General features: G+C 44.0%; 1 protein-coding gene and 1 long non-coding RNA gene across 2 annotated transcripts in view; both read right to left on the reverse strand.

The window, feature by feature from the left end:
* HEPACAM (hepatic and glial cell adhesion molecule) overlaps positions 1 to 10,503 on the reverse strand; it is a 39,173-nt gene extending 28,670 nt beyond the window's left edge. Inside the window, exon 1 of the mRNA XM_079955145.1 lies at positions 10,303 to 10,503. Coding sequence (XP_079811271.1) covers positions 10,303 to 10,390 — 88 coding nt within the window. The 5' untranslated portion in view covers positions 10,391 to 10,503. The remainder of the gene's footprint in view (positions 1 to 10,302) is intronic.
* LOC307204003 overlaps positions 1 to 14,977 on the reverse strand; it is a 93,421-nt gene that overhangs the window by 28,914 nt on the left and 49,530 nt on the right. The window lies entirely within an intron of this gene.

Here is a 14,977-nt window from a genome sequence, read left to right on the forward strand (position 1 = left end):
GATATCGCCCTTTGGATGTGGTGCCAGAGGGGAATGAGGGGGATAGAGGATCAGTTCTGGTTTCTTTTCCTTTCTCATGTTGCCCACCTTAAAATTTGCCCTCCTGAAAATTTGCCAGTGTTTCAATGCACATTTCTCCTAATGCACTCATTTTTGTATGCAGTTTTGCCTAGTCTTGTCATGCCCAGGGGTGCCAAGTTGAATAAAATATGCGGGGGAGCCCCCGCCCCACATAATCCATCACATGATGTGGGGCACGCACACAATTTGAATGGCATTGCCTGATTTCAATGGTGAGGATCCACCCTCCAGGTTGATACCTGATGACTATAAGAGGAGGAAGAGGCGGGCCCACCCTACCTAGGGTCCCTTGCGTCCTTGGCAAGGAGGTGTAATAATAATAATAATAATAATAATAATAATAATAATAATAATTTATTTATACCCTGCCCATCTTGCCGGGTTTCCCCAGCCACTCTGGGTGGCTTCCAACAAAATATTAAAATACAATAACCTATTAAACATTAAAAGCTTCCCTGAACAGGGCTGCCTTCAGATGTCTTCTTAAAGTCTGGTAGTTGTTTTTCTCTTTGACATCTGGTGGGAGGGCGTTCCACAGGGCGGGTGCCACTACCGAGAAGGCCTTCTGCCTGGTTCCCTGTAACTTGGCTTCTCACAACGAGGGAACTGCCAGAAGGCCCTCAGCACTGGATCTCAGTGTCCGGGCAGAATGATGGGGGTGGAGACGCTCCTTCAGGTATACTGGACTGAGGCCGTTTAGGGCTTTAAAGGTCAGCACCAACACTTGGAATTGTGCTCAGAAACTGTGGGAGCCAGTGTAGGTCTTTTAAGACCAGTGTTATATGGTCTTGGTGTCTTGGTCCCAGTCACCAGTCTACCTGCAGCATTCTGGATTAGTTGTAGTTTCTGGGTCACTGCATTGCAGTAGTCCAAGCGAGAGATAACCAGAGCATGCACCACTCTGGTGAGACAGTCTGTGGGCAGGTAGGGTCTCAGCCTGTGTACCAGATGGAGCTGGTAAACAGCTGCCCTGGACACAGAATTGACCTGTGCCTCCATGGACAGCTGTGAGTCCAAAATGACTCCCAGGCTGCACACCTGGTCCTTCAGGAGCACAGTTACCCCAATCAGGACCAGGGAGTCTCCCACACCCACCCACCTCCTGTCCCCCAAAAACAGTACTCCTGTCTTGTCAGGATTCAACCTCAATCTGTTAGCCACCATGTATCAACATATTCACAGAAGAGCAGCTGGATAAACTACCCAGAGACAGTATTAACAACCTACAAATGCATAGGTGAACTAATGAGTCTTTGGCAGTGGCGTAGCGTGGGGGCTGCAGGGGGTGCCAGCCGCACCAGACACAACATTTTGGGGGGCGCACTCGCAGCTCTCTGCCCCTACCTGGCTCACTCACTCTCTCTCACAGTGCTGGCTGTGCGAATCCGATCCGAGCTGCCGGGTCGCCGCCCACTGTGCGGAGCGGAGAGAGAGCGAGGGAGGAACTATCTGGGGGAGGGACAGTGCAGTGGCCGCCCAGCGCAGCGCTGAGCGCGGGAGAGAACCACACCAGACCAGACCAGGCAGCAGCAAGAAGAAGCTGGCAGCGGCGGCAGGTTAGGGGTTAGGAGTTAGGGGCGCAAATTACTTGCCTTGCCCCGGGTGCTGACAACCCACGCTACACCGCTGGTCTTTGGCAGACATAGAAAGCACATCAGTGTTGGCGCTTGCCTTATTTTGGAGAAGGCAGTTCCATAAATTGGACACCACCGTGGAAAAGGCCCTCACCCTGCTTGTTGTGAGCAGGTGGAAGCACAACCCGCGGGGCCTCATCCAAGGATCTTGGCATCCAGAAGGAAGAGGTCCTTCAGGTATCGAAAACTAACTAACTAACAAAATCAGTAGGACTTACTCCCCAAAAACTAATGTTTAGAAAAATGATTACCAAAAGGTTTTTTTTTTAACAAAAAATGCATATATTAGGGGAAAGTGTGCATAACATTCAATATGTAAGTGGAAATAACACACAAAATGCATTATAGCATGACAAATTACATGCAAAAAATCTGAACGTTTGCCAACTGCACACAAAACTGTGTTTATTAGGGGAAATGTGTACTAAAATGCTGCGGAATCTTCCGGAGGATTTTTTTTTTAAATTCAAAAATTGCTGAAGACACGTGGAGAACTGAATTAAGAACTGGGGAAAATAATCTGTAAAGACACGTAGGCACTCTGAAAGCAAATCAGGATGAATGCTCAGACTCATACAAGTGCCCTATAAGCAAAGACTGGGCATCATCTAGCCCATGGGTAGACAAGCTAAGGCCCGGGGGCTAGATCCAGCCCAATCGCCTTCTAAATCTGGACAGCAGAGGCTCTGGGAATCAGTGTGTTTTTACATGAGTAGAATGTGTGCTTTTATTTAAAATGCATCTCTGGGTTATTTGTGGGGCATAGGAATTTGTTCATTCTTTTTTTCCAAAATATAGTCCGGCCCCCCACAAGTTCTGAGGGACAGTGGACTGGCCCCCTGCTGAAAAAGTTTGCTGACCCCTGAATTCTAGCCACTGAGTAAGCTTTGCACAAGCAAATTAGGATGAATGCTTTAAACAGTGTTCCTCCAAAGTTGATTTTGCATTGGGAGGAAACCTCCCGTGAATATTCATCATGCTATTTCTCCAGTTATGAGTGCATTTTAAAGTCCCAGATATATCAACCTCTGGGTGCCTTTGTAGGCATCAGGCAAGCTTTCCAAGAAAGAGAGTTCTGTAAGGTAGGATTTGAAACCACCAAAAAGTCTCTCTCTGGTCACCACCTAAGGTGTATTAAGATTGACTTGTTTTGCTGTATTCCTTTTCTTGCCTGGACTTAATGACTGTCAATCATCATGAAACACCCTGGAAGCCATCTGGCTGAAGGCCAGAATTTGTTTCCTAGGCTGATTAAATAATTGCACCGGAAGCACAGTCCCACAGTTCTTAAAATGCATGTGCAATCAAATTGGAGTCTTGCCTTACCATTTCCCAGCCTTAACTCTTCCACCAAATGCCTTACATAAATATAATCTATGAGCTGCAAATTAGATGATGGCACATGTCTGTTTTCTAAATCTGTGTGCAACGAACTGCCACCCCAGTGGATGAATGGCTCTATTCAGCAAGGAGACATTCCACTGCATATGTCTTTACCGCGGGTCCAAGGGTTCTTAATACTGAGTGGCAGCCATAACACATCCAGCCGCACCTATTCATGACTTCATGGGAACGAACAAGCAAGGCTAGCACCTTGAATAGCAAATGGCCAGGCGTTACCTAGGTAACAATAAGCTTTGGAAGGCGGAACATGTCATAAACTGGTTTTGGAAAACAGCATATAGCAGAGCTTAGAAAGGGGAAATGATTGACTGATTGACAAGTCCTGAAACAGAGGCATCCATCTGCAGTTAAGAGAATATTGAAGTGGGGACTATTGAACGTGAGTTGAAAACTGCAATATGTTTGCGAATCATATTAGGAAAAATAGGTTGCAATTATGAATTAATTCACACTGGGTTGAATGATATGACTTAGCCTATTACAATTTATATAGCACCTTAAAGTTCTAAGTACTGCACATATTTAAAAGCTATGACAGTCTCTGTCTGCCAGCTTGCCATATGATAGGCAAGAGAGGGAGGGATGAAATGAGGAGAGAAGGGGAAAGCAAATATTAGAGAAGCTGGTCCTTCAGCAGCTAAAGAATGGGGTCAAGTTGGTCTCCTCTGTGTCCTGACGATTTTCCTGCAAAGTAGGGGGTGCAATGTCTCAGTGTCCTGCCTGGTGGCAGAGGTCAGGTTACGCCTCCCTTTGATTCTAGAAGAAAAAGAATTCCCAACAGCTACGGAACCAGCACAGTAGACAGACTTCAAATAGGTATTTTATTTTGGGAAAGAGGGGTTTTTTTAAGAGAGGGGATTAAAATTGTATGTTCTCTACGCCAGCTGGGACTGATGGGAATTGGAGTTCAACAAGATTTGTAAGGCTGAAGGTTCATCAGTCATTTCAGATTGCCCAAGGCCAAACAATGGGTAATGGTATTACTCAGGTGTGGTTTTTTTCAGGGGGAACTCACAGGAACTCAGTTCTAGCTCCTCTCTGGTGGGTGCCACTGCCATTCTAAGAGGACGAGGGAGGTGTTTATGGTGAGTTCTGGCACCTCTAGAAAAATAGCAGTGGTAGGACTTGAAACAAAGTCTCCCAGTCTCACGTCAAACTTGCTAGTCCCTGCATGGATAAAAGTAATAGCAGAACCAGCTCTCAGATGCTGTTTGGTATGCATAGGAAGAGCTGCAAAGGAAAAATATTATTATTGTTGTTGTAGTAGTAGTAGTTGTTGTTGTTACCCCACCATCTGGCTGGGTTTTCCAAGCCACTCTGGGCGGCTTCCAACAAAAGATTTAAAATACATTAAAACATTAGTCATTAAAAACTTCTTGAACTATTGCTTGAGCTATTGATGTACAGTGGTACCTCGGGTTACATACGCTTCAGGTTACAGACTCTGCTAACCCAGAAATATTACCTCGGGTTAAGAACTTTGCTTCAGGATGAGAACAGAAATCATGCAGCAGTGGCGCAGCAGCAGCAGGAGGCCCCATTAGCTAAAGTGGTGCTTCAGGTTAAGAACAGTTTCAGGTTAAGAACAGACCTCCAGAACGAATTAAGTACTTAACCCGAGGTACCACTGTATTGCATTTGGTATTAATGTATTGCATAGGCTGCCTGACATACTACAAAATTCCTGCACAAATCGCACTTCGGTGTAAAAACGAACACGATACCAGCTTTCAGATCAGGATGTATATGATGACTGCATTTTATACTGCATACATGCTAGCAAACTGCCTCGCCCATGTCGCAACACCGCACGGCATGTAAACGGACACACAACCATGTGATGGTCATGTTGCAATCGACCTGCAGATTTCTCAACTGTTCTGTACAGAAGCACCATCTGCTTAGGGATTCTGAACTATGTAACACAGCCCCCTGAGTAAGTGTGCATTTAGAACCACTTTCAGATCAAAGCAGGCATGAAAGTCTTGCGTGCTCTAGAGAAACACTTATTCATTCAGCTTTGTCCAGCTTCAAAGCCAGGGACACAGTGTTCCAAGTATGCTTGCAGCACAACTGATGAAGGTCGGGAGGGGGGAAGCATATAGTCTTAAGCAGCGAGGGGGAAAATAGCACAAGTGTTACAGAGTTATAAGAGGAGCACCTTCAAAGGTAAATTAAATGAGTGGGTGGAAAATGGGGACATATCCCAGGCTCTGAGCAATACATGGATTTCATCATACTGTTTCCCTGGATAATAATATTTATTATAAGGCCACAATTGTAGCACTCAATCTCATCTTGCCGGTATAATGAGGAGCTAGGGTGGGAGCCAGGATGGCAGGGGTAGTGAATTAATTCCCCTACTCCCCACGGGCCACCTTTGACAGGTGGGCAGACCTACACACCTGACATCGTTCAAAGGGGCTTTCTGTAACTGCCAATATGCAGTAACTGGTACGACAAGGTGTTTTGAATTCTGTTTCCATGTGCACCTTGGATCCAAGGAAAGCATAGCTTTCAAGGTGATCAGTGCTGATTGCAAACCCCTGCAGCCGTCACTGCTGCAGGCGACCCGAGTAGGGCTTGTTGACAGGTGATATCAGCTAGCAAAGGAACAATGAGGAGCTCATTTGAAGCTCCCAATGGGTCCTTTATAGCCACATCCTTATCTGCTCCACACCTGACATCATATATGATGTCCGACGTGCGGCAGGTGGCCGGGTTTGAGGGAAATGGCCTTGTTGGGCCAAACTGGGGCTTCTGCTGGGGTGGTGGTGGTCCCCACTTATATGGCAGGCTTCCTCAACCTTGGCCCTCCAGATGTTTTGAGACTACAATTCCCATCATCCTTGACCACTGGTCCTGATAGCTAGGGATCATGGGAGTTGTAGGCCAAAAACATCTGGAGGACCAAGGAAGCCTGTTCTATGGTTTATAGAAGAGGGGGGCGTTTTTGGCACTGAAAGCCAGAGCCCAAATGGAGTGGAGGGAAAAGAAACCTGATTTTGGCAGGCATCATCTGCATGAGGGAATTCTCCTTCATCCAACCAACGCTCGCAAAATGCTCCCAGAGCAAGGTATGCCCTCACTGCCCAGGGCACGCCTTATTGGGGAGCAGTCCAGAGGTTTGAGCAGCAGTTTCAGTGGAACCTCTGATTTAGCAGTGATTTCAGTGGAATCCACTTCTGAGCAAGGCACCCCCTCCCCAGTTGATGGGTTGTGAGAGGGCACCTTGCTCCAAGCAAAGGAGCAATTGAGTGCTCACTTTCAGCTTCCATTTGTTGCTTTGAAGCCATGGCCATACCCATCCTTATACCTGTGGGACAGGTGGGCATGGTTTGGAGAGAACTGCCTCTCCGGCACAGTTTGGCCCATGAGTCAGAGGTTCTCCACTTCTGGCTCGTAGTCTGAAAATGGTCCAACAGACTGATTTGATGCAAGTTGGACCAGGTGACCCTTGGGATCCCTTCCAACCGTACAAAATTCTATGGAACTTGGCTTTGTAAAAGAGGTAGGTTTGAGGATGCGCTATGCCAAAATCCGGATAGAATGGAAAGGAAAGTATTTATATTTGAATGAGTTAAATGTGTGATAGGTGACTTCTGAAAGTTGACAGGTGACGTGTGTTTTTCTTCCATAGTCTTCGCTAGGGTGGTTTTTGAGGAAATATCTTTGTTTATATTGCATATTTTAGGTAGCTGTTTGTTGCGTTAGCTCAAGAGGGGCATCTAATATGTGCCATTGCTCAAGTGTTGTGTAACATGTTTGTAGCCAATGTTAGCTAGTGGGATTTCAAATGGATGTAGGTTGGAAAAATCACAGTGAGGCTATGGTAGGAATTAAAAAAGGACCTTATCCGATGAGGAGAGAGGGATATGATAATGATCACAAATCAGGCCTAAGTTTTAAAGGGTTTACAGTCCTGGTAGGCCAAGATGTTTAGAAGTTATGTGTGAAAGGAGATGGTGGGAAATAATCACAGGAGATGATTAAAAATCATTTGATTGGAATGAGGGAAGGGAAACTAATTTCTGATGGGCAGCTTTTGAATACACGAGAGACTTTGGGGAGGGCATGGGGAAAGGATATTTATGGGGCTTGAAATACATAGTAGCTTCATTTGTATAGATTCTATATATCTATTCCAGTGAACAGACAAATCTGGAACTTAGATCCACACCTCTACCACTAAGAGACACCCACCTCCAAGCGGGTAGTGAAACTGGGACTAATCACAGGTTATCAATATTACCTGCATAACACATCTATTATCACCCTTAACTGTTGCAATGCATTAACATTTTGAGTGAATATGGAAAGCCCTTAACACAACAAGTTAAACCACAAGGTTGGTTTTTGTTTTTTGTAAAATGAATACATTACCATTTATATTACTCCAGTTATATTAAGACATAGGTTCGTAACAACATTTTGTGGGGAAAGCAGATATTTGTAAAGAAGATAAGGTGGGGAAAGCCATGTTGCATGGGAAGTTTCAAGCTACATCACTGCAAACTCTGGTGCACATTCATTTGGAAGGAAGTTGCACTGTGTCCAATGAACATTCCTACCCAGGCTGCCTAAAGCTACAAGATTAAATGCATTTACTAGGTCTGGCCGTCCAGATATTGTGGGACTCCAACTCTCTTCAGTCCCATTCAGAATGGCCAATGATCATGTATTATGGGATTTGTAGTCCAACAACATCTGGTGGGCCATAAGTTGCTCATCCCTGTTAGAGAGTGAACCCTGCTGAATATACAGTGGTACCTCAGGTTAAGTACTTAATTTGTTCCAGAAGTCCATTCTTAACCTGAAACTGTTCTTAACCTGAAGCACCACTTTAGCTAATGGGGCCTCCTGCTGCCGCTGCACCACTGAAGCACAATTTCTGTTCTCATCCTGAAGCACTATTTCTGGGTTAGCGGAGTCTGTAACCTGAAGCATATGTAACCTGAGGTACCATTGTACTACAATTTGCTGCTGAGTAGAATTGCAGTGGCAGTAGAATTTGTAGGTTGTTGTTGTTGTTGTTGTTTGTTTGTTTGTTTGTTGTTTTACGTAACTGCAAAATGAGTCATTCCCTACCTCTTAAGTGACATATGCTTCTGGTATCACAGATCTGGTTGTTGTTGTTGTTTTTGCATTGTTTCAAGTCACTTTCTCTCTGTTTTTTGCACTCAAGCCATGTTAGCTGAAGAATTACAAAGTTCTATGTATAATAGGAACATTGATCCAGTAACCAAACAAGAAGGCTGGTGTTTCACCAGTCACAAAACAGACAATCAGACAATCTGTGTGTGAATTAGGTACAAAATTCAAAACCCATCAGCACCTCATACACGCAGTTAGATCTGGCTCCCATTCAAGCAATATAATGGGAGGATACAGTCCACAAGAAGTATGCATTAACCAATGGTCTAGTACAAGAGCCCATGGCACAAGCAGCAGTGAAAACAACAGGACAGCTTCCTAAATCATAATCATGGCAATAGCAACCTGAGAGGAATCTCAATAACTCTACTGGAGGTGTGCAATAGATTTTATGTAGTCATTTAGGGATGTGCAATCCCTATCTACATGTAAGCTTCATATACATTCAAGTTCTGAGCACATCACTTGGAAGAAACAAGGCTTCATTCAGTTCCATACAGCTGAAATGTGTATTTCAACCACTGCACAACAGGGAGGCATGCAGGCACCCCATCACTTAACAGTGTGAACAGGACATACTACATTCTGGGCATAAGCTAGCAAGAGGTCACAACTAACAATATAATACTATACATGCTGAGTCAGAAGCAGATCTATAGGAGTTCAATAACCCTTACACTCAAGTACAATTGTATAGGATTGCAGCTGAAGTCACAGTGGAATAAATGGAAACTAAGGTTCCAATTCTGTGTACCCCTTACTTGAATGTAAACATGCATAGGCTTGCATTGTTATGACAGTAACACAGCTAAGTCCCACTCCATGGTTTTCAATGGCAACAACATCAGAACTAACTTAATGAAATGGTCAAAAGATACCTGCATAGCAGAGGGTTGGGCTAAAGGACCCTCATGGTTCCTTCCAACTCTCCAATTCTATGATATCAGAACTAACTTATTGAAATATGCCCCGTATGTCTAGGATCAGGGTAATGGAAATTAAGATATTATCAAGGCATTTATTTACTGATTGAGAGGTTGTAAAACAATTGACACATATGTCCTTCCAATAGCCTCAAAAGGCAAGTCAGTTATTTCCCCTGAATTGAAGATATGGGGGAGAGGAGTAAAACTGAGTGAATCACCTGCTGAGTTCATAGCAGCGCTGAATTTCGAATTGAGGACTTCCTAGTTTGTAGCTACAGTCTCTTTGTCACTATGGCAAGATCTACACCATACATTTAAAGTATGCATATTTAAAACACATGACTTCCTTCAAAGAATGCTGGAATTGTAGCTGGTTAAGGGTACTGGGAATTGTTGCTCTGTAGGGGGGAAACTACAGTTCCCAAAATTATTTGGAAGTCATGTGCTTGAAATATGCATTTAAATGTATGGCATGGATCCTCCATACATCACACCAGTTCTGCTGATTTTGTTGTTGTTGTTACATAAATGGAAGTTAAATAAGGTCCACAGCATATCTGGAAAAAAAATTTAAAAACCACAAAGACACAATTTGCTTTCTGAGCCCACAAATATATTTAGCCTAAGTTAAAATTGAGGACAGAGAGGTCAAAGCATAGGCTCTCTATGACATTTTGTCTGAGCATTACAGTGTTTTTCAGAGAAGCACTGTTGGAACTGGGTTCTGTCTGCCGCAAACATGTCACAGCAAAGTTGTTGTTGTTGTTTAAAAAAATAAAAGTCATCCAATTCAGAGGGCACATGGTTCAAAGTGCTGCCCCAATTTTAGAGATGCACAGTTCAGTAATCTCCTCTGTAAAGAATGCTTTGATGAAGTCTTTTCTCACGACACTGAAATGCGAGGGAAGAAATCGTTCCCCCAGTGCCAGAGACCCTCTTATGTGAGGCAACAAAAAGGTGTTCAGGGCTGTCACTTGACTGACTCTCACCTCTGTGCCTGAGCATTCAGCACCTCTGAACCAAACCCTCATCCCCTCACAAGAGCATCCGCCAAACCGCACAGCCCTTTCCCCCAAAGGCTTTCAAGAGTGCTGCTCTCCTACCTGTGTAGTTGATTATAAGAAGGCAAGCTACGTGCACAAAACCCGACACACTGAGAACTCTGGACAAGACTTCTCTTTCTCTCTTCATTTTGGGTTTGGTTTTAGGTCCTTCTCGCACACAATTAGCATGATTTGTCCACTCTGGGCACGTCCCTTAGTACCGCTTGGAGTTGTTCTGCCACCACTGAACTCTGCCAAGTCCTCTTTCAATAGACAGAGCCTCTGTGTGTTGTTGTGGGGTGTTGGTTTTTTTCCCCTCTCTCCCCCTTTTCTTCTCTTTTGGTCAGACCTGATGTTTTCCAGTTTCATGAGCCTTACATCCTCGGTTTCAAGGGATTAGCTGACCATGCATTAAAAAACAACAACACATGACCAATATTCCCAAACTTGCGAAGATAATATCGCAGCAAAAGCCTGATTTGTTTTTCAGAGTTTCTTGGAACAAGGAGGTGCTCAGAATTCCAGATCACTGTCTGCAGCCTCACTCCCACAGTTTCTAGGGAGCCTGACACATGCCACGCTGTACCCACAACTCTCTGAAATGCACGTTCTGGCAGGCGACAGAGGGGAATTCTGGGAGCCATTTGCATGCCCTGGCCTTGAAAAGGTACTCTGTGAGATTGTTCTCCTTGTGGCAGCAGTTCTATGTAGCTTCCTGGGCTTTGGCTATTAACTGGCAAATCTGCCCCAAGGAGTCGCATCAGTTGGCAGGTTGGAGGGAGGATTTCTGGAGAGGCTGTGACATTTGCAGGCAGGATGCCTTCCTAACAATGGATCCAGCAAAGGCTTGATAGACCAATAGTTTTTGCCCTGTTCAAATTAGGGAGCCACTCTTAGTTCAAAAACACTGGTTTTTCATTTGTTGGTAAGACGTATGTTCCACCTTACAAATGAATGATCTTCATGGTGGCTTAGATTGTAATAAAACACACATGCCAAAAATACAAAAACATCACATACCCCAAACCAAAACCCACACAGCCTAGCAACCCTTAACCCCTGGCCAATGGGTGTGTTTATTCTGAAGATTTCTACTCCACCTTTCAGTCAAATGATTCTCAAGAGGATGGGCCATAGTACAATGATAGAGCACAAGGCTGTCAGAAAATTATACCAGAAACAACAATGGGAGCAGAAATCTCCCACAATCTGCATGTTCGTCCAACATAGCAGGAACAGAAATCACACAAGTGAATACGAGTTGTGTTTGCTAGTGTTGCTGTTTTAGTCTGCAAAGTTACATAAATAACTGTTATTTTCTGCATTAAAAAACAAACAAAACATTTCTCTTCTACTGAAATGCACTGCAATGAATTAGGTAACTGATTACATAAGTTTCAGCCATGGAGTATAGTGAGACAAATAAGATAGGTTTTAGCAGAAACCAAACTGTAGTGGAACAGAAACAATACCGAACGTGACCATGTTAAGCTTCCACAGTTACTGAGTCAAAACTCTACTTTGAGCTTCAGCATTGGCTCTGCTGTCCTCCCTACACCCTCCTAACTAGCACAGCATTCCAGGCTTGAAGTACCAATTAGTCTGCTTTTGTCATCCCAAATCTTCTGAACAAGGCTGTGTACACATTCCCCTTTACTCAGAATCCTGTGCGACCCCACTGCTAGCTTGTTAAGGGGTGCACACACAGTCTTAGCCACAATCTATACCTACACAATGTTGGTCACAGTGTGTCTATCCTATCATTTCTTATGAGATACTGTACTGTGCCCCCTCCCTTCCAAACCACACTTGATCCAAGCTGAGAAAATTACCAGCGTAGCTGTGTTTTTAGCTGGTAATCTGTACAGAGCCTCAGACACAGTCACCAGGCACAGCCAATAGCAGAAATTAACTAAACACTTTTATTCCAGCTCTGTTGTCGTCGATAAAATTCATTATTTACTATCAAGTGGAACATGCCAATTGTTCCAAAAAGGCCGATTAAAGTAAGAAGTGGTGGTCCCCAAAATGCTCATTTGATCCTGTTTATTGTCTGTGTCTTCCAAATGTTAGCAATTAAAACCCTGTGCTTTGAATCTATCCACAGGGCCAGGGACTTTGGAGGCTGGTGAGTGCATTTCAGTGTGTTTTGAGCTATTCCTGTGAAATATTTCTTTTCCAAGGAGCGGGTAGGGTTTTTCCCCCCTCCCATAAGTTTTCCCGTTCTGTTTTTAAATTGAAACAGCTAATCTCTCCACACTCTTTTCTGCTGCTGGAGTTCTTGGCCTCCACGCAAAGTCACAAACAAAAGCTTTGTTTTCAGCAAGGCAAGCCAATATATTGCTGAATGCTGCAGGCCTTTGTTCCAGCTGGCCTGTCTACACTTTTGGTGAAGTTTTGCTTATATAGTCAGATAAAACCCTCATGACACCCAGCCTGCTACCAGAGATGAGAAGGACCATCAGAAATACTGTAACTGTGATGCATCCTTGTAGCAGAGGTGCAGTGGTAAGTGTTGACGTGAAGGCATCCATTCTGACAGCCCCCAAAGGAGAGCCCAAAAAATTCAGGCAGCTGTGTTGATCCATTATCACACACCCACACAAAAGAACAGTAGTAAATAGCACAATACCCAGTTTATTAGGATCAGCATGACTGCAACCTTATGCATAGTTTCCTGGGACTAGCAGGCTCCATAGAACTTAACGGTGACTAAATAGCTTTTACTTGTAAAACAAATTAAGCCTTAACAAAAGAACTTTAGCCAGCTGAAATTAAACCTTTAGCTTTTAATTAGAAATGTAAGTGATTCATAGCAAAACTCAAATCTTTCAGAGCCTGTCTACTCTTTCAATGACGTGTTGGTGATATGGTCAGATGAGTTTGGATGATTATTTTGGAGGCTTTTATAGATACTTCAAGACATCCTAATGCATGGAGAATAATAGCTAATCCCAAACCTAATAAGAGCAAATGTGCCTGCTGGCCACACCTCTCCAGAAGCATTAATGTTCACCTGCACACCTGTAGGGTATTTTTCCATTAAGCACAGCCACTGGACATCAGTACTGGGAAGCGTTGCCAGTAGCCACAGTCCTGGTCCCTTCCCTATAGGGAAGTCCCTGCATCCTTCATGTCTAACATCTTTTTGCTGAATTGTTGTGAGCTGTTTCGACGGCAAAGCTTGGCTGAAAAGCAAGATATACATCAAATGGAATAAGCAAATAAATGGAGGATAGAACCAATGACTCAGCCCTACCCTCCATGCATTGATTCTGTTGGACCCCATGGACCAGAGCACGCCAGGCACTCCTGTCTTCCACTGCCTCCCACAGTTTGGTCAAACTCATGTTTGTAGTTTCAAGAACACTGTCCAGCCATCTCGTCCTCTGTCGTCCCCTTCTCCTTGTGCCCTCCATCTTTCCCAACATCAGGGTCTTTTCCAGGGAGTCGAGTCTTCTCATGAGGTGGCCAAGGTATTGCAGTCTCAGCTTCAGGATCTGTCCTTCTAGTGAGCACTCAGGGCTGATTTCCTTAAGAATGGAGAGGTTTGTTCTTCTTGTAGTCCATGGGACTCTCAAGAGTCTCCTCCAGCACCATAATTCAAAAGCATCAATTATTTGGCGATCAGCCTTCTTTATGGTCCAGCTCTCACTTCCATACATCACTACTGGGAAAACCATAGCTTTAACTATACAGAACTTTGTTGGCAAGGTGATGTCTCTGCTTTTTAAGATGCTGTAATTTGAACCAGAGCCAAGACCCAGAACACACTTTTCAAGTGTTAGGAGAGCCAATGTGGTGTAGTGTAGCAAGGGACTAGGATTGGGGAAACCAAAGTTCAAACTCTCCCTCTTCCATAAAATTCACTGGGGGAGGGGGGGCTTTAGCAATGGCAGTCTCAACCTGATGAAGCCCACAAGGTTGTTGTGAAAACAGAATGGGTGGAGGGGAAGCCAGCATGCCACCTGGAGCCTGCTGGAGAAAGCCTGAGATCTAGTAAGTGCAGCAGAGGTGAGTCTGGAAGCTTTGTCACACAGCTCTCAGCAAACGCCGAAGACGCACCTCTTCGTCCTGGCCTTTGGCACTTGGGATGTATTTTTCTACAACCCACCTTATTTCTGTGACTGCAAGTGGCTTTAAATTCTTTTTAATATTGTGTTTTAACTGTTCTGCAAGCTGCCCTTCAACCTTTGGGTGAAGGGCAGGTAATAATAATAAATGTAACACATAAAGCTCTGCTCCAATAACAAAAGTGCCTCTGAGCACGTGCAAACTTCTTTTCTGACAGGCTCCTAAAATTTATTATTATTTATTAAATTTGTATACCGCCCTATACCCATTGATCTCAGGGCAGTTCACAACATGTCCACCACTAGACACCAGCCGCCTTCCTGGCAGAGTCCAGCAATTCAAAAGTGTCAAGGTATCTTAATATCTCTTTTATATGCATTCGACTGATAAAATTTCCAATTTGGTACCGTTAACCGAGGGATTCCATATTCCTTAATTTTTTCCTTGGGCCATAATAATATTCCTTAATTTGTAATTTCCACATAATCCCTTGAGGTGTGGTTGAGATTGAAGAAAGAAGTCCTGGAGTTTACGCAAACCATGTATTGGCTTTTTATTTTTATTTTTTTTTTATTTCTAGGTTCCTCTTATTTCCACCCCAACCCAGTTTTATTATTCTGTGAACTGCCCTGAGACCTGCGGGTATAGGGCGCAAATAAAT

This window comes from Podarcis cretensis (assembly GCF_951804945.1).
Source record: "Podarcis cretensis genome assembly, chromosome: 15".
NCBI classification, from domain to species: Eukaryota; Metazoa; Chordata; class Lepidosauria; order Squamata; family Lacertidae; genus Podarcis; species Podarcis cretensis.